The sequence below is a fragment of the Ictidomys tridecemlineatus genome, chromosome 7 (assembly GCF_052094955.1).
Source record: "Ictidomys tridecemlineatus isolate mIctTri1 chromosome 7, mIctTri1.hap1, whole genome shotgun sequence".
NCBI lineage: Eukaryota > Metazoa > Chordata > Mammalia > Rodentia > Sciuridae > Ictidomys > Ictidomys tridecemlineatus.
The window spans coordinates 180,163,889-180,180,886 of record NC_135483.1 but is presented as its reverse complement, the minus strand read 5'-3'; the positions used below and the strand labels follow the sequence as shown (position 1 = coordinate 180,180,886).

Genomic DNA, 16,998 nt, shown 5'->3' with positions numbered 1-16,998 from the left:
GGGCTGGGCTGCTTTATGGGGGTGGCTCTGGTCAGTATCTGTGGGTCTCTCCTCTTGGGTTTGTTGGACACCCAGAGTCCCTACTTTTCCACCGGGACAGGATCAGGCCTGGCCGCCACTCACACTCAGCGAGCAGACACTTTCCTTTCAGTGGCCACGCCCTCAGCTGTGCCTGGTGGCCGGGGCCAGGACCTAGGCCTCCTGCCTCCTTCGGTCAGGGAGGGCCCTGGACCCCTGTTGCTCCTCCAGTGCTCTGCCTCCTCCTGATTCAGGTTCGCCTTCACCCGCTGCCTGCAGGTAGCTGTGGCCCGTCCTGAGCCCTTGGGGGCTGTGTTGTGAATCGGCTGCTTCTTGGCCGACCCCAGCAGCTCCAGGTTCTGCGTCCCTGGGCTTGGGGCTCCCACTCGCCCACCACTCTCCAGACCCCAGAATTTTGACAAGGTTGTCGGGGTGATCATCAAACTATCTAACAAGTGATTCCAGGGACTGGGCTGGGAGGCGGCAAGGGGGCCCTGGAGCCCTTGTGGGGGTAGGGGGGACTCTGCCCTGTCCTTGAGGAATCCCAGGGAGGCCCGGAGCCTGGTGCGTGTGTGTGTGTGTGTGTGTGTGTGTGTGTGTGTGTGAGAGAGAGAGAGCATGCGCGGGCGAGTGTGAGCGAGCGTGGGCTGTGGCTCTTTCCCTGCTGGGTGGAAGCGAATCCCAGTTCTGCAGCTGCAGGGCTGGACCTGCCCCCAGCATCTGCTCCAGTGTGGTGTCCTTTCTTTCCCTCCAGGCAAAGAATTCCTTGTGCTTTAGAGAGAGGAAAACAAACAACAACAACAAGCCCAGGACGACTGTCTCTGTGGGGTTTTGAAAGGAAACATGTCTGTCCCATCTGCCCCTTCACCTCTCTGGGCTCGGGCATGCTCCCTGTGAGAGTGGGTGGGGCCCAGGCCAGGAAGACGGCAGGGCAGGAGGATTCCTCTTCTGGAGGGTTTGTTGGACACCCAGAGTCCCTCCTCTTCCACCGGGACAGGATCAGGCCTGGCCGCCACTCACACTCAGCGAGCAGACACTTTCCTTTCAGTGGCCACGCCCTCAGCTGGGCCTGGTGGCCAGGGCCAGGACCTAGGCCTCCTGCCTCCTTCGCTGGACCTAGATTGGGCTCCCCCACTCTCTTCTTCCCCGGTCGGTTGTCTCAGGTGAGCGTGAGACCACCTTGAGTTCATTCATAGGATAGTGAGTGAGAGCAAATTGGGCTTGAAAACTGCAGAAGGGAGGAGGTCAGACATTAGGAAGTACTTCCTCATCTGCCAGGGCTTGAAGCCAGAGAGATGGGATGACCTAGAGGCTATGGAGTCTGTCTAGGAAGAACTGTAAAGCCACCGGACCTGACGCCCTGCTGTTGATAAATGGGCTCGCCCGTGGGACTCTCTTGCTCTTTGTATCCACAGAGAGACTCTCCCCTTAGGAGGCAGGGTGTCCTCTCTGGGGGTCATGGGGCAAGGCCCCTGCAGAAGGAGTGGGAGGGGTAAAGGCGTGAGGGTTTCTGGGGGCCTAGAAAGAGACCCCAACCTGGGAAAGGCCCCATGAGGCCTCTTCCCTGGCTTGTGGAGGAGGGTTGGGGTGATCCTCACCTTTAGGTTGGCCCCTGAACTGTCCTCTCCTTCTGGTCAAGATGACCAGGCAGAGAATCCCCTGGCCATCAGCTCATTCACCATGTTGTGTGCTGGCAATGGCATCTAGGTCCACAATGGCCAGGGACTCTCTCTAATCCCCCTCCCTGTCCGTCAGAGTGCTCAGCCTGGGTGCTCCACTCCCCCTCCCAGAGTCAGAAAGGAAGGGCACTGTCGGCTGCTGGACTGTCAAGGGCGACTGGCCAGGTGCGGGCCTGGTCGGGGAGAGTTCTGAGGGATGGAAGCAGCTGCCTGGAAGGGAAGTGGCCTTGGTGTCCCCCAGGGGATCTGAGATGGCTCTGGATGACAGGAACAGGTTTGGGTTTCTGCAGGGGAATCCATACGGAGGGTGTGGGCCATGAGGTTGGAGATCCGGGCCTGGGGAGGAGGCCCTGCCTGGTTTTCTCTGGAGGTGTGAGGGGCTGCCATGCTGAGACTCGGCTGAGGGACGGAAAGCAGAAGGTGCAACCTCAGCTGGGTTTAGAAGAGGGGCAGGTGGGATGCAGGGTGGACACAGGCCTCTCTGGGAGTGCGGTGCCTCGTTGGAAGTGTCGCCTGCTTTTTTATTAAACACTCCTGCTCAGTCCTGGCCCATTTCCTCTTGTTTGTCCTGTGGGGAGCCCTGGGCATCAGGCTGGGCTTCTTCCTCTCTCTCCTCTGCTTGAGAAGCATTCTCCATTCCCCCTCTTCTTGGGTCCCTTGTCCATGGACGGTGGGAGTGGACGTGTTTTCCAGACAGGAGTTCTGGCCCAGGGTTGTGTCAGAGAGCACTGTCCCGTGGGGGTGCGTGGGCAGTGTGCAGCTGGCAGACCCAGGAAGGGCTGGCGGTGAACTTGCCCAGGGCACCTGTCCTGGCCCTGGGCTCTTGAGGTATTTGTCCTGAGCTCCCGAGGGCACCTTGATGAGTCACACGGGTGACAGGCATTTTCAAATCATTGAGTCTGCACCATGACCCCATGAAGTGAGGATTCTCCATTTTACAGAAGAGGAAACAGGGGCTCACAGCAGGGGAACAATCTTCCCAAGGTCACACAGAACCCAAGTGCCAGACCCGGGATTTGGACCTGGCCTCTTTGCGGGCTCTGTACCGTCTCCTTGTCTTTGGGAGGTCAGAGGAGGGACATTGGAGGTGATGCTCCCCTGGGCTTTCTCCTGGGGTGTTCTCAACGGCTTGGGGAGGTAAAGGCAGACACAGTGGTGCCCATCTTGCAGATGAGAACACTGCGGCTCCCAGAGGGACTGTGTCCTGAGCTGGTCCCTCCACAGTGGCAGAAGGCCCCTGACGTGGCGGGGCTGGGCTGCCCTGCTTCACAGACCTCTCTCGACTGCCGGGGCCGGGCTTGCCCTGTTCTGTCCTGAAGCTCCCAGACAGAGGGGGAATAGAAGGAACCAGAAGCTGGATTCAAAGCGATTACATGGAGGGTCTGGGACCTTTGGGGTGGGAAGAAGAGGAAGTCAAATCATGCCATTCAAGCCCGGGAAGAAAATGGAAGTCTGCAGCTTTGATCCAAGGTTGGGGAGGAGGACAGAGTCCATCCAGGGCACTGAGGTGTCATCTCTCCTGCTTCTAAGGAGTGGTGAGGGACGCACATCTGGGTGGGCTTGCAGTCCCCAGGAACTTGTTCTGGGCCTGTCCCCACTGTGGCCTCCTAGGCAGGGGCAAGGGCCATGCAATCCCTGGCCCTGGGTGTCTGGCTCCTGACCACAGCGGCTGCAGCTGGACCTTGGAGGGTTTCAGTTCAGGCTCCCTCTGGGTCAGTCCCTTCTATGGTCAGAGACGGGAGTCCCCAGGAGCCCCCAGCCCTGCTGTTCTGGAGCCCGGGGTTGAAGCCATGACTGTGTGATTCCAGGCCTGGGTTCCTGGCTGGCACCCTGTGGCTTCTCTCCGCTCCTGTCCTCCCCTCCCCTCACTCAGCCTTGGCTGCCCTTGGCAGGTGGGCAGGAGCGTCCACCACCGCCCAGCTGCTTCACCTCCAGCTCGCTCCTGCCCTCTGCTTTGCTGGTCTCCCTGTCACCCGCACACAGCCCACGGCCTCCTCCTCTCCCTCTGTCTCACTTGGGGGCTCTTTCTTTCCTCTGGTCCTCAACTCAGTCTTGCAGCCACCTGGGATCTGTCTCTACGACCTGGCTCCTCCCAGCCTCGTTCCTTCTAGTTCTTTGGACATCTGTAGGACACAGGCTGAGGGCCTGGGCTGAGCAGGGAGTGGCCCTGTCCTTGGGTCCTATTCCCGGACCCCCTCCTCACACTGCAGAAACGCAGGGCTGGACATGGGCCAGGGAAAGTGCCCAGTGAGTGACCCAGGGGAAGGGGACAGGGTGGCAGTGAGCTGGGAGGGAGGAGGTCTCAGCCTGGAGAACGGGGGAGGGGAGGCAGTGGCTGGACTGGAAGTGGGTGGGGACCTGGTTATCTGCCTGCTCTGCCTCCCTGTGCCTGTCTCTCCCTCCTGGACTCTCTGCAGTCACTGCCGCTGTCTCTGCTATTGTGTCATCTGGGCTCCGAGGAGGACGGGGAGCTTAAAGCCAGCTTCCCTCCCTGGAGCCTCCCACACCCAACCACCCTCCGCCCAGTGTGTCCAGTTCTCCGTCAGACCAGCCAGTGGGCTGGCTTCCTGGGAGCGGGTGGCGAGCCTGGTGATTGCATTAGCTTGTGCAGTGGGACTTCCCAGGCCAGCCCTCCAGGTCCCCTTCCCAGTCCTCCTTCCTCTCTCCTCCGCACCCTCCATTCATCTCACTCTCTCCCGGTTCCATCCGAATCAATTAGACAGTCCCTGCTTTAATCTCATTTCGGGTCCTGGGCTCAGACCCAGCAGCCCAGCTCCCAGGTCTGCAGTAGTCTCCATGCGGGGCCCTGCGATGGTCAACCCAGGGGGAGCGGGATGACCTCAGGGCCCTGCCCTTTCTTCCCCACCTCCAGCTGCCCAGTGAGGGAGGCCTGGCCTTGGGTTCCCCAGTGGATCGATACCCACCATCAGGCCAGTCTTTTCCCCACTCCTCCCCCACCCACCGTTTATCATGTCAGCTGCTGGGTGGTGATGGAAGTCATTTGGAAAGGGGCCCAGAGGACTGGGGATTCTCAGCCTGGAGAATAGAGAGGAGTGGGGGTGGGGGGATGGGGCCTTGAATAATGAGCCGCCAGTGTCTGAAGGCATTTATTGTGCAGAAGAGAGCGACCATGCTATTCTCCTTCCCCAGACAAGGCCAATGAAGAGGAAATGGTCTGGAATCTGAGAGGGAGGGATGGAGGTTAGATATCAAGAGGAACTTCCTGTCTGTCAGAGATCACAGACCTGAGTTAGTGGTGGTGAAGGGAGAGAGGACCCGTGGACTTAACTCTTCAGGGTGCCTCTAGAAGACATGGCCTCCCTCCACCCTCCTCTCTGCTCTCTAGCTGCAATGTTGTCCTGTAAAAAGTCAATGAACCAGAAACGGAGGACTTGATCTAGTTCTTGCATTGCACCTTCTAGCTGTGTGACCCCTGGCAAGTCACTTTCCCTCTCAGGGCTTCAGCGTTTTCTTTCTTTCTTTCTTTCTTTCTTTCTTTCTTTCTTTCTTTCTTTCTTTCTTTCTTCTCTCTCTCTCTCTCTCTCTCTCTCTCTCTCTTTCTTTCGGATTGAACTCAGGAGCACTTAACCACTGAGCCACATCTCCAGCCCTTTTTTTTGTGTGTTTCATTTAGAGACAGGGTCTCGCTGAGTTGCTTAGGGCCTTGCTAAGTTGTTAAAGCTGGCTTTGAACTCGCGATCCTCCTGCCTCAGCCTCCCGAGCGGCTGGGATTACAGGTGTGCGTCCTCTTGTGAATTAGGGGCTGGGGAAAGGATCGGATCTTTTTCAAGTTTAACTGGAATCAACACTGGATATTGGGGAGCTGTTTCAGAACAGGGACGCAGGAAGTCCCTGCTCAGGGGTGAGTGGAGTGAGATGCATGAAGACCTTGTCCTCTTGGCTGCCGTAGCTACAAGAATCCTGAACCTGACAATCCCCGCGGCTGTTGGGCAGTGGAGTGGAAACGGGAAAGGCCCTCTCCCTCCATCCCTTCTTTCCCATGTTTATTGCCCACACACGGGGCACCTGCTCAGTGTTAAGGCAGGAATGACGGACAAGTCCCCTGGAGCTGGCGTTCTGGTGGCGGAGAAGAGATGGTGAAGAAGTGATCAGATACATCCGTGACAGGGACAGTGCTAAGTGATATGAAGGACATTCTGGTGTCACCAGACAGGGATGCAGGGAGTCCAAGGACTTTCATGGGGTGGGCAGAGCCTTCCCTGGGACCCCTTGCCACTGAAGTCCACACGAAATGGGCCCAGCTCAGCAGGAGCCCTCGTTGTGTTGTGTGGAGAGAGGACCAGGGCTGGAGGTGGACTTCCGTCTGGTTGGCTGTCACCTGTGGGTGGAGCTGGCGAGACCCATCCTGGGGCTGGGCTGAGAGGTTTGGAAGTCCAGCCTGGGAGACTAAACCCTAAGGAGACGGGGATCCCTGAGGTAGAGGCTAGGGACACGCTCCCTTTCTGGTTCTGAGCAAATGGCGGGTGGGGGCAGGAGGAGGGGCCTGCCAGAGCTGTCCCCTCTAAGGGAGAAGGACGGACGAGGTGGTCCCAGGGGAGCTGTGTGTGCACATCTCTCTCTGGGTGTGAAAGTGAGACCCGGAGCCTCCGATCAGATGCCCCAAGTGATTTTCTCTTAACAGGAGCTGCCTTTGTCCCCCTCCAGACAAAACCAGTCAGGGGCACTATGGCCATGATGGCTGGGGACAGAGGACGCTCTGTGCCTACCTGGGCTTGTGGGCCCTCCTCCGGGGGGCTGCCCCCGGGGGCCCGGGGGCCATCACCTGCTCTCTTGTTTTCCCAACACCTGTGCCGGCTGCCTCTGGGAGGTGCCCGTTCTTTCTTGGCTTATCTTTCCTGAGCCTTGGGAAACGTGGGAAGCAGGGCCAGAGAAACCCCTCCCTGAAAATAGGGCCTCCATCCCCCCAGCTGTGGGCTGGGACCTGCACTCAGAGTCCAGGTCTCAGGCAGGTGAACACAAGGAGGGTGGGAAACATGCCTTCTCCTGCCATCCCTGGCCAGACCCCGCACAGCCCTGTGGGCCGGCCCGGCTCGGGCTGAGGAGAGAAGGGGGGGAAGGAAGAGCCGGGGTGGCAGGGCTGGGAGGCCCGTGGGAGTGGATCCTGGAGAAGGCCATGTTGCAAGGGCAGGGGACAGAATTCCTCGAGGACCAGTTAACCCTGAGGTCCTCCTCTGCTTGGTGACCAGTTCTTCAAACTGGGGAAGAGCTTTATGGCCCACACAGGGAGCTACAGAAAGGTCTGTCTGTGGGTCCAACCTGCGGCCTCTGGCAGACAGGGTCCTATCCAGGATGGCCTGATCCCTCCCTCACACCACACACACCTCCAATTCATGGTGCCTGGGCCTGCGTCCTGGATCTGGTCAGTTATGGGAAGCCTTTCTTCTCTGTCCTTGAGGATCTGAGGCCTGAGGGAGAGACGGAGGGAGGGAAGATGTACCCAGCACCTACCACAGCTGGATGCAGGCTCTGGTGCTCTGAAGGCTTTGAGGGAGAAAAGAGATGAAGACTGGGAGAAGACCTTTTGGAACCGGAAGTCCCTTACTCCCACCCCATGAACTTAAGTGAAAGAGGAAGAAAATTCTCACTAGGACTTGCTGGGAGGTTCTTGAAGGGCTTTGCGGGGTGGGGAGGTTCTGCAGGTATTATCTCAGGATTGGACCTCTCCTGGAGGTGAAACAGAATCCAGGTCATGGGGCAGGATTACTTTGACCTTCATGGCTTGAAACCCCTGGCATGAAGCTACCTGGGGCATGATGGGGCCAGAGGCTGTGAGGGAAAGGCTGGGCAGTAACAAGTCTGAACTCAAGTCAGCCTTAGACTCTTCCCTCTCTCCAGGGGGTCATTGGCTTAAGAAACTTCTGGATGGGAAGAGCCCTTCCCGTAGGACCTTCATGTTGAGAAGGGCTGAATCCCTTTCCTTTCGACCCTCCCTTCTGCCTTCTATGTTTGTAGAGTGTCTTTGCCAACCTAAGTGCTGAGAAGACTTTAAGAACCCTCTGACAGCCTGGCACAGTGGTGCACGCCTGAAATCTCTGCAACTCGGAAGGCTGAGGTAGGAGGATTGCAAGTTTGAGGCCAGCCTCAGCAACTTAATGAGACCTTATCTCAAAAAAAGAAAGGACTGGGGATAGAGCTTGGTGACAGAGCACTCCTGGGTACATTCCCTAGGGTGGAAGTGTTGGGGGCAGTGAGAATCCTCTGGGGAAAAGAGTCATCTTGCCTTTCTCTCCCTCAGGCTGGTGGCAGGGGTGGGTGGGGAACATGTCAGCCAATCTTATCTGAAAAATTTCCTCTTGTCTTAAAAATCCAAGGGATTCCTTTCAATTAAAGTTCCTTCCACTGTGGCTCAAACCCCATTTTCTCGTTTCTTAGGCCTCATCTATTTTCTCTGTCCCAAGGTGGTGGTAGTGGCTTTGGGGAGTTAAGGCCCCCCGTCAGGCCTGGAGTAGGTTTGGGCAGAGCCAGACCCTTTGCTGGGAATGGTGTGTGTGGACAAAGGCAGGCTGCTAGGGACGGGCTAGCTTTAGTGAGGGTCATGCCACCTCTCTCTCCACTGACCTCCCTGAAGTCCCCTCCAGCTTTCATCAGGGCTCGAGTGGTGGTGGGGGTGATGGTGGTCCCCTTGCTTGGGGGAGTTTTAGGAGGTGAGGCGCCCTCATGTCCGACTTTGCCCATCTCTGTCTGCACACCAGCAGCAACCTCCTCCTCCCTGGCTGGCTGGCCTGCCTCTGTGTCCCTGCCCAGTGTCCCTGCCAATGCTGGACCTGTTGCTTTGTTGGGTGGACAGCAGAAGCCCACCTGGAGCAGGGCCCCAGGGGTCTGCTGCTGCAGAGGAGAGACTGGAAGCAGGATTGAGCTAGCAAGAACCCCCCAGGCCCTCAGCCTACCTGTTGAGAAAGAGGCCCTGGTTGGAGCAGGGAGGGAAGGGGGCAGGGAGGCAGCCTGCAGGGAAAGCCAGCCCGAGACGAGACGATGCGGGGAAGCGCAGGCGGGGAATAGAGCCGCGGGGATGGTTGGCAGGGGTCTGGCTGGCGCCCAGCGGCCTTGTTGCTGCGGAAGAGGCCCGTGCAGCTCCTCCGCCCCTTTTCTCCCTGGGCTTGGCTCCCTGCCTGCCAGCTTCTCGGCAGCCACAGAACTGGGGGTGAAGCTCCCCTCCCAGCTCCCCTGGTCTGCTCGCGGGTCTCTGCCTGGCTCTGTCCCTTTGTTTCTCCGTCTCTGATTGTTCACCTCTCTCCAGAGTCGGGCACCTCCGTCTCCCCCTTTTTCTTCCCCTCCTCTAGTTCCAGTATCTCAATATGGTGACCCCAACAACATTCCTGAGAGGAGGACGTCGCAGAGGCAGGGAAGGCTCTGGTGACCGGTGGCCTAGGGGCCTGGCAGAGAGAAATGGGAAGAGGCAGGGAGGGGAGGTGCAGCCTTAGCCCGAGGCTGCACATCGCTCTCCTGCCTAGCAACCTGTTGGGGAGCTGTGAGTCCTCTGAGCGCCCACTCCCCGAGTTGCTGGAGAGCGATCCCCACCAGGAGCCGGGTGTGGCCAGGATCAGAGTGGGCAGTAAGACGCGACGGAGGTCCAGGTTGTGCGCAGCGTCCCCATGAGCATTCCCAGCGCAAGGCGGTTTCTGCCTTGGTGGTGGAAGCCGGAGGCCTCCGTTTAAGTTAATCACATTATGCTCTGGGGAGCAATATGGGAATTGGAGTGAGATCTGGAGGGAATCCACACACACACACACACACACACACACACACACACACACACACACACACACTGCAGCGTGGAGCACAATGCTGCCACCGCCACCCGGGCTCCCACCGCTGCCGCTCCTTCCCACAAGCAGACGCCAGGAGACTGACACCACCTCTGCCGGGTCCCCACTGCCTCTCCGGCGCGCTCCCCGCGCTCAGAAGTTCCCGGGGTGCTGCGCCTCTCCCTCCCGCCGGCCGGGGAAGCAGGCAGGCAGAGGCTGGAGGCTGGCACGCCGCCACGGAGGGGAACCGAAGGGGAGCCGCCGGAGAAAGTCCCCAAGGGTGGAAGCGCCGTGCCTCCGCCCGTGTCCCCAGTGAGGCGCTACGCGAAGATGGAGCCAGGTCCGGACCGCGCCGCGGGACCGCCACCCTGCTTCTCCCGTTAGAGGGTGCAGGACGCTCGGGCTGCTCCTCCGGGCCAAGGATCCGGGAGATCCCGGGAGCAGGGCGTTCGCCTTCCTCTCCTGCACCCCCCACTGGGCGCCCAGGCGCAGCTGGACCCTCTCCACTGACCCGTGAGCCCCAGGCACACTCTCGGGGGCAGCATGACTCGGCTGAGCTGGTGCTTCTCCTGCGTGGTCCGATGGGGCCAGTACTTCTTCTCGTGCCTCCTGCCCCTGCGTTTCTGCTTCCGCAGCCAGGTAAACGCCTGCCTCACCTGGCTTTCCAACCCTCAGCACCCCCCTCCATCCCAGGCTCCTAGGCAAAGGATTTGATTGATCACCCTCCTATACTAAGGGACACACCATCGTGGCGTTGTCAACTGCGCTCTCATAAGAGTTTGGGGACTCCTGGGGAGTCCCTGCTCTCGCTGCCCAGAGCCAGAACCGTCAGTGGCTGTCCCTCTGCCCCAGCGCACAGCCCTCAGAATCTTGGATTTGAGTTGAAGTCTGAGCACCACAGTCTTGGGAAGGCGGGGAGATTTGGATATAGAGGAAAGTTTCTGGGGGTTTTAAACCATCTCAAATTTCTGTGGGAAGAGGAGGTGTATTCTGGAAATGCACCCATCTCTATCCCCAGACTTAAGGCCTGGAGCAAAAGTGAGCTGCTTCAGGAGGGACTTCCCATCTCTTCCGGAGAATGGAGGGAACAGGGAACTGGACAGAGAGATGGCCAGGCCCTGGGAGGGAGCTGCAGCGCCGTTATTGGGCAGAGGTCAGGCAGGACCTGCCTGCTGTAGGTGGGGTTCTGGTTGAATGGACCTGCTGGGATCCTTCTAGAGAGATCCCTGACAGTGCTTCAGGGGGTGGGGGTGGGGAATGTTGGCCAGCAGGTGGAAGTGGGGACAAAGCCACAGAAAACACTGCCCATAATCTTAAATTCTCCCCTGGAGAGGCAGGGGGACCCCAAGAGCATGACCAAGAGCCCACAGCAGTCTCCAGAACTAGGATTCCAGAGAGGGAGGTCCCTGGATTTTGGACCTATCTCTTCACTCCCTTGGGTTCCAGATGGGGGACAGTACCCTAATCTGGTGAAGGGCGCCAGATGTGGAGGCAGCCTGCCTGGCTGTGAATTCTGGCTCTCCCAGTTATTAACCGTGGACTCCAGAAAGTTGCATAATCTGCCTGTATCTTAGTTTTCTCATCTGTAAAATAGGGACATTAAAAATATCAACGTCGGGGGCTGGGGATGTGGCTCAAGCGGTAGCGCGCTCGCCTAGCATGCGTGCGGCCCGGGTTCGATCCTCAGCAGCACCACATACCAACAAAGATGTTGTGTCCACCGAGAACTAAGAAAAGATAAATAAATGTTAAAATTCTCTCTCTCTCTCTCTCTCTCTCTCTCTCTGTCCCCCTCTCTCTCACTCTCTCTTTAAAAAAAAAAAAATATCAACGTCATTGAGTATGGCAAGTATTCAATGAGATAATTCATTTAAAGTGTTTAACATGTGCCTACTCTATAGTAGGCATTCAATAAAAGTCAGGGCTATATTCATTATTATTGTCCCCCCTTTCAGCATGGACCTCCCTCTTGTAGACCCTTAGGCAGGTTAGGGATGGAGAAATTCCTCCCAGTATCCATTCTTCCCATCCAAATGGATGGGAAAGATTCTCCTACTCCCAGGGAACCTGAAGTTCTAGCTCTTTCTCCAAGTGCTTCCTCTGAGCCTCAGTTTCCCTCTCTGACATTCCGCAGTGGGGAAATGTGCCAGCAGGCTTCTGCTCCAGTTACCCAAGGTATGCTTTGAAATCTTCCAGCACAATGCATTGTCCCCAGGGATTGGCTGGGAGGCAGGCGCTGCAGCTGAGGAGCGCAGGGCTGGAGCCCATCCACATTTCAATGGGCTCTGAGTTCAGATGATGCGAAGACTGGAGTTTCAGATTTGGGAAAAAGCAATCTGCAGTGGGCAATGGCCAGCTGGGACCAGGTCAGTGGACCCTGGGCTGCTTAGCGATTCCCCCTCCTCAGTTGCAGGGATAGAGGATGAGCGAGCCACCTTGCCCATCTCTCCAACTCCTAAGGGGCCAGGACTGGAGCTGGGAGCTGGCATGAGGGGCCGCCCGCAAGCTGCCTCCTCCAGCCTTTGAGGGGCCTGAGTCAGGCAGGAAATTAGAGCTGAGGAAGAGATCAAGATCACGGAACTGAGCTCTGGGTAGGATCTTATTAAAAATGATTGAGGGTGGGTTCAGACGCCCACTCCACCCAGAGTGCTGGTGGAGAAGACTTGGGGGAGGGAAGAAATTGCTGTGCCTGTGCGTCTTCCTGTGTCAGCTGGGGAAACTGAGGCTTGGACAGGACCTGTCCATGTCCTTGGAACTCTGTCTGTCCTCCCAGAGAGCACATCATAGATTCTGGAGTGCAAGGGAGTAATCTTGATCTCAGAGGAATGGTGGATGTGGGAGCTGGGGCAGGACCTCCTCTGGCCGTGTGGGGCCTTGGTGGGCACTGGGATCAAGTGCCTGGTGCTCCAGGCTGGTGTGCCAAGGTTCACTAAGTGGGCACAGACAGGATGGAGTCCCCATTCACGCCTTGGCTGTACCTTTGTGCAATGAACATCTAGTTAGTGGTCTGTGGAGGCTCTGGTGGGGATCTGAGCTCCCCAGACCTCAGAGGCTGAGTGTGGGTGGGGTGTGGGGAAGCAGCATGTTTTAACTGGAAGGGGAGCCCCAGGAGCAGTGGGGAGACCCTGTCTGCATCTAAATATCGTGTTGGTTTTTCTGGAGCTCCTGGAGAGCCGCCAGTCTCATGTTGACCCCTGTAATAGTAGCACTGTCCTTGGCCTCCCTCCATGTGTCCCTGCTCCTGGCCTCCACTGAGCCAGACCTGAGCTCAGCTGACCCCCTTCTTGGAGCCCCAGGGCCAGCCCTTTGCGAAGGAGTGAAGAGGACAGTTAACACAGCACCATCCGTGGGTACATAACCTCTTGTTCCTGCGTGATGACTGTATTGCTCCTGGAGCAGGGAGAGAATTCTCCATCCCTGGGAGAGTGGAATGAAATACTCTGGGTTCCATTGGCACATATTCTAGCTGTGTGACTCCAGCAAGTTGCTAAAACTCTCTGTGCGTTTGCACTTGTAAAATGAGAGTTGATAGGAGGTTTAAAGAGGATACAAATGACAGTTAATTAATGTTACTCTTTCCTGGGTCAGGGGCAAAGTGGCAGAGTCTAGGGGGGGAAAGGAAGGTGGACCCAAGAGCTGAGGGTACTGTGTCAGATTCCTGTGACTCTTGTGTTGGGCTCTGCAGTTGGGTGGGTGGCAGTGAGGAACCCTGTGTGCAGTGTACCCTGTAGGCCGAGGGAGGCGCAGTAGGTGTGGCCCCAGGGTGAAAGTGGCCTGTGGCAGGTCTGCGGGAGGAAGCCAAGAGCCCTGCATGGGTCCTACCATGACCATTCACCGGGGGCTTAGGAGGAAGCTGGGACCTGGGAGTCAAGAAAGGAATCCGGAGTCCAGCCTCTGATGGCTCTGTGACCTCAGGCAGGCCGACCACAGAGCAGTCAACTGTTGAACAAGTAGGCAGGATGGCTGAGAGGTGCCCCAAGATCAAAACGTCCTGGTGGACATTTAATGTATCCTCCAAAGAGGAGGAAAGGGAAAAAAAATGTTCAAGTCCTTAAAATTGCATTTTTTGGTCTTTTGTAAAAAAAAAAAAAAAATTATAGATTTGGGACTTCTCATGTCAGATCCAAAGAGTTGATGATAGGGCTCGTGTTGGTGCATGCCATTGTGTCTGGAGCTGAGGGGCACAGTATCTTCTTTAACTGGAGTCTGTCCTATTCGGGTCCCCAGAGTCCCCTGGCCTGCCCCCTCAAGCTAGCTTCCCTCTGGCCCCTGAAGACTCTTGCTGTGATCCTTGCCTTAGGTGAATGTGGAGGCCTTTTCAGCTCTGATGTCCTGTGACCTTCAGATTCTGTCACCGGTAGTGACAGAGACAAAGTTCAGTGGCATCAGGGACGGGCAAACTTTTCCTTTTTTTGCAGTACTGGGGGCGGAACCCAGGGCGTGCTGGGCCAGGGCTCCACTGAGCTGTCCCCACAGTCCAGGTACAACTTTGTGATGTTCAAATGTTCGGAAGAATGAACTGGGCAGAGCTGGGGCCTTAGCCTGGGAAGTTTTAGTCCCACCGGAGGTGGCGCTGGAAGGGCCTTGGAGACTGGGGGCCTGGCCATTTTGCAGGTGGGAACACAGGAATGGAGAGGGGAGAGCCAGGCTTGGGCTGCCTGGGCCATGAGCTCAGTCCTGTGCACTCTGACTCTTCCCTCTGCTCTGCTCAGTCACCTCTGGCCCCGTGCCAGTCCCAGGGCTCCGCAGTCCTGCCCCTGTTTCTTGGGCTGGTGTTGCGCAGTGGGAAAGAGGGATGGGCAGGAGGCAGCGAGGTCTCCTGCTTACAGAGGGAAGAGCCAGAATTCAACGCCAACCTGTTGCTGAAACGCCTGGCTGGGAGGAGGTGGGACGGCACAGGGAGGCGGCCGGGTCCTGAGGCTCTGGGATGGCCCACCAGTGCGTACTGTGGGTGTGCTGCCTGTGAGGGAGGGTCCAGGCACAGGTGGGGCTCCGGGAATGAGCAAGTCACCCGGAGAGCCTGCAGCCTGAGGGGCTGGCAGCAGGAAGACCTCGGTGCTGACGGCTGGGTATGGCTGCAAGTCTGCCCAAGGCTCATTCAAGAGGGAGAGAAGGGAGATCTGGGAAGAAAATAGTAGGAAAATTTACTAGGATCCATTCGTGGATGGATTAATTTGTTCATTCTTCAACCCTGCCTGGCACCTGCGGTCTGCCCGGCTCTAGGGATATAAAGGACAGGATATGTCCTTGTCCAAGGAACTCACTCATGTGCAGGTAGGGAGAGATATCTGCCTGTGAAGGAGGAATAGTGGGTGACAAGCCTCTATACACAGAGATACCTGCAGGGGCAGAGGATGACCTTCAACAGGGAGGATGGTGGTAAGGTAGCAGCAGGGACTTCCTGAAGAGAGAGGTTAAGGAATAGGTGAGAACCCCATGGTCTTGGAAGAGGAATAGGGGAATCTTGGAGGCAGGGCTCCTCAGAGGGAACCCCCAGCATCAAAGTTATTGGCTTGCCGTCCAGTCCCCGTTGAGGTAACTAAGGTGGCAGCAGACTAGGGGCAGTAGAGCCCCTTCAGGGTGCGTGGGAGGCCAGATAGACTGGAGTTGCTGTGACTTAATGTCACTGTGACTTAGTCTTTGGTTTGATTTCCAGCGTTTCTGAGAAGCTCCAAGGTGATTTCTCAGAACTCCCGAGATAGCTGCCTGGAGACGCGTCTTAGCCAACAGCAAAGGGGGTGGGCGCAGGCGGGGGAGAGGAGTGGAACGGCTCTGGGGATATTAGGGCTGTCCACAGGGCCCTTGAACTTGAGGGGCTAGAAAGGCTGGCCAGGCAGGTGATGATGCCAAGGCAGGGGGTGGGCTCAGAGCTCTGAGAGAGTCAGTCCCGCTCTGTGCTCCAGCCAAGGGGGAGAGGAGGCTGTGCAGGGCTCTGTCTGTGGACACAGCTGTGGCTGTGGGACCAGTTGCGTGTGGAGCTCCATCTCTTTCAGTGTTGGCTCACTTGAACCCCAGCAGGCCTGGGAGTGGGGGGCCTGGATAGGGGGTGCAGGCTAGGCAGCATCGTTCCCAGCCTCATGGCTCTGCAGAAGGATCTAGGGAAGGAGGGAGAGGGGAACCCAGATGCCTCGCTCTAACTTCTTTACTAGAAAAAGGACCCTTAGCTAGGCACCTGTCTAAGAGGACCAGAGTTAGACACCCCACTGCGTTGTTCTTCTCTGCCTTCTCAGAATCACCAGTGATGCTGACGTCCTTGTGCAGTGCTTCCCTCTTGTTCTTGGGGCTTCTAGGTAGATAGCTGGGCTGGACTCTGATTGGGAGCCTGCCCACCTGGCCGGACAGGTCCACATGACGGGAGATGGGAGCAGCCAGCTGTAGAGACTCAACCCTGGGGCTGCCTTGTATGTGGCTGATAAAGAGTAGGGGACATGGTCCTGGGTGAGCGGGGGAGAGTCAGGGATGTGCAACCCCTCACCCACGTGGCCCGAGACATGCGTGAGTATGGGAGCCCAGGCCCGAGGACTTTCTTGCTAAGTTACTCAGTCCAGGAAAATGGTCTCCAAGGCCTACTCTGGGCGGGGCTCTGTCCTCAGCCTCGGGATTGTGTGGTTGGACAGTCCGTGTGTGTATCCACACAAGGGCGTGGGGCTGAGCCCTCTCTCCCTCCAAAGAGCAGAGCAGTGATTCACAGGCCCCCACCCACCCTCGCTGGGGCCAGTCATGGCCAGGGCTCCAGGAGGACATTTTTTTATTATTATTTTCTTTGGGGGGCGGGGGGACGGGTAGTTCATCCAGACAATGAGGGCCTGGGGCAGATTCTGCTGTCGTCCAGAGTGGCTCTTGGGAAACACATTTGGGTTCTGTACTTCTTGTTCTTCCCACCCTCCAGACACCAAACTGGTGGCCCTGGGCAAAGGCAGGGGAGCAGGTTGGGGAGGGCAGGGGGCAGGGGACACCGTGGGGAAGCAGGAGGCTGGACGGTGGGAGGCAGAACAGGGCTGGGAGGCGGTGGGAGGAGGAGGAGGAGGAAGTGGGAAATGCAAACCAAATGTTGGCCCAGGGTACAGTCAAGAAAAACAGACTCTCGCGCGGGAGCTCGGAGCGGGGCTCCCTTTCAGAAGGGCAGGAAGGGCTGGGACAGATGTTTGGAGGAAAGAAAGAAAGAAGAGGGGGAAAAAAAGAAATAGGAAAAAGCTGGAAGGAGCTCTGCAGCCTGGGGGCAGGGCCCTGCTTGCAGCGCGGTTCCTCCTGTGTCAAGGCCTGTCCTGGCTCCCAGCCTGCCTGTGGGCACCAGGGTCTGTTCTCAGTGTGCGTGTGCAAGCGGGGGTGTGTTCTGAGGCCAGGAAGGCACGCGAGTGTATTGGGTGCAGGGAGAGGCCGAGGAACCCTGCGAGTGCATCCCGAGCAGTCTGTCTGTCCGTCAGTGGTCTGCGGGGTTTCTGGAGCCAGGACCCTGGGCTGGGCTGCGAGGAGGGGCAGATCCCAGCTCTGCCAGCCCCAAATCAGGCAAGGGCAGGAGGAGCCTCGGGGGCTCC

General features: G+C 57.7%; 1 protein-coding gene across 6 annotated transcripts in view; it reads left to right on the top strand.

The window, feature by feature from the left end:
* The window catches only part of Tns1 (tensin 1), a 208,781-nt gene that overhangs the window by 12,883 nt on the left and 178,900 nt on the right, over nt 1-16,998 (top strand). For 2 of the 6 annotated variants that reach the window (XM_078017993.1, XM_040267776.2), the window contains exon 1: nt 9,992-10,102. The exons of the other annotated variants lie outside the window; for them this stretch is intronic. In XM_078017993.1, the coding sequence (XP_077874119.1) occupies nt 10,007-10,102 (96 nt within the window). In that variant the 5' untranslated portion in view covers nt 9,992-10,006. Of the gene's footprint in view, nt 1-9,991; nt 10,103-16,998 lie in introns of those variants that run through there. 6 annotated transcript variants of the gene reach the window in all.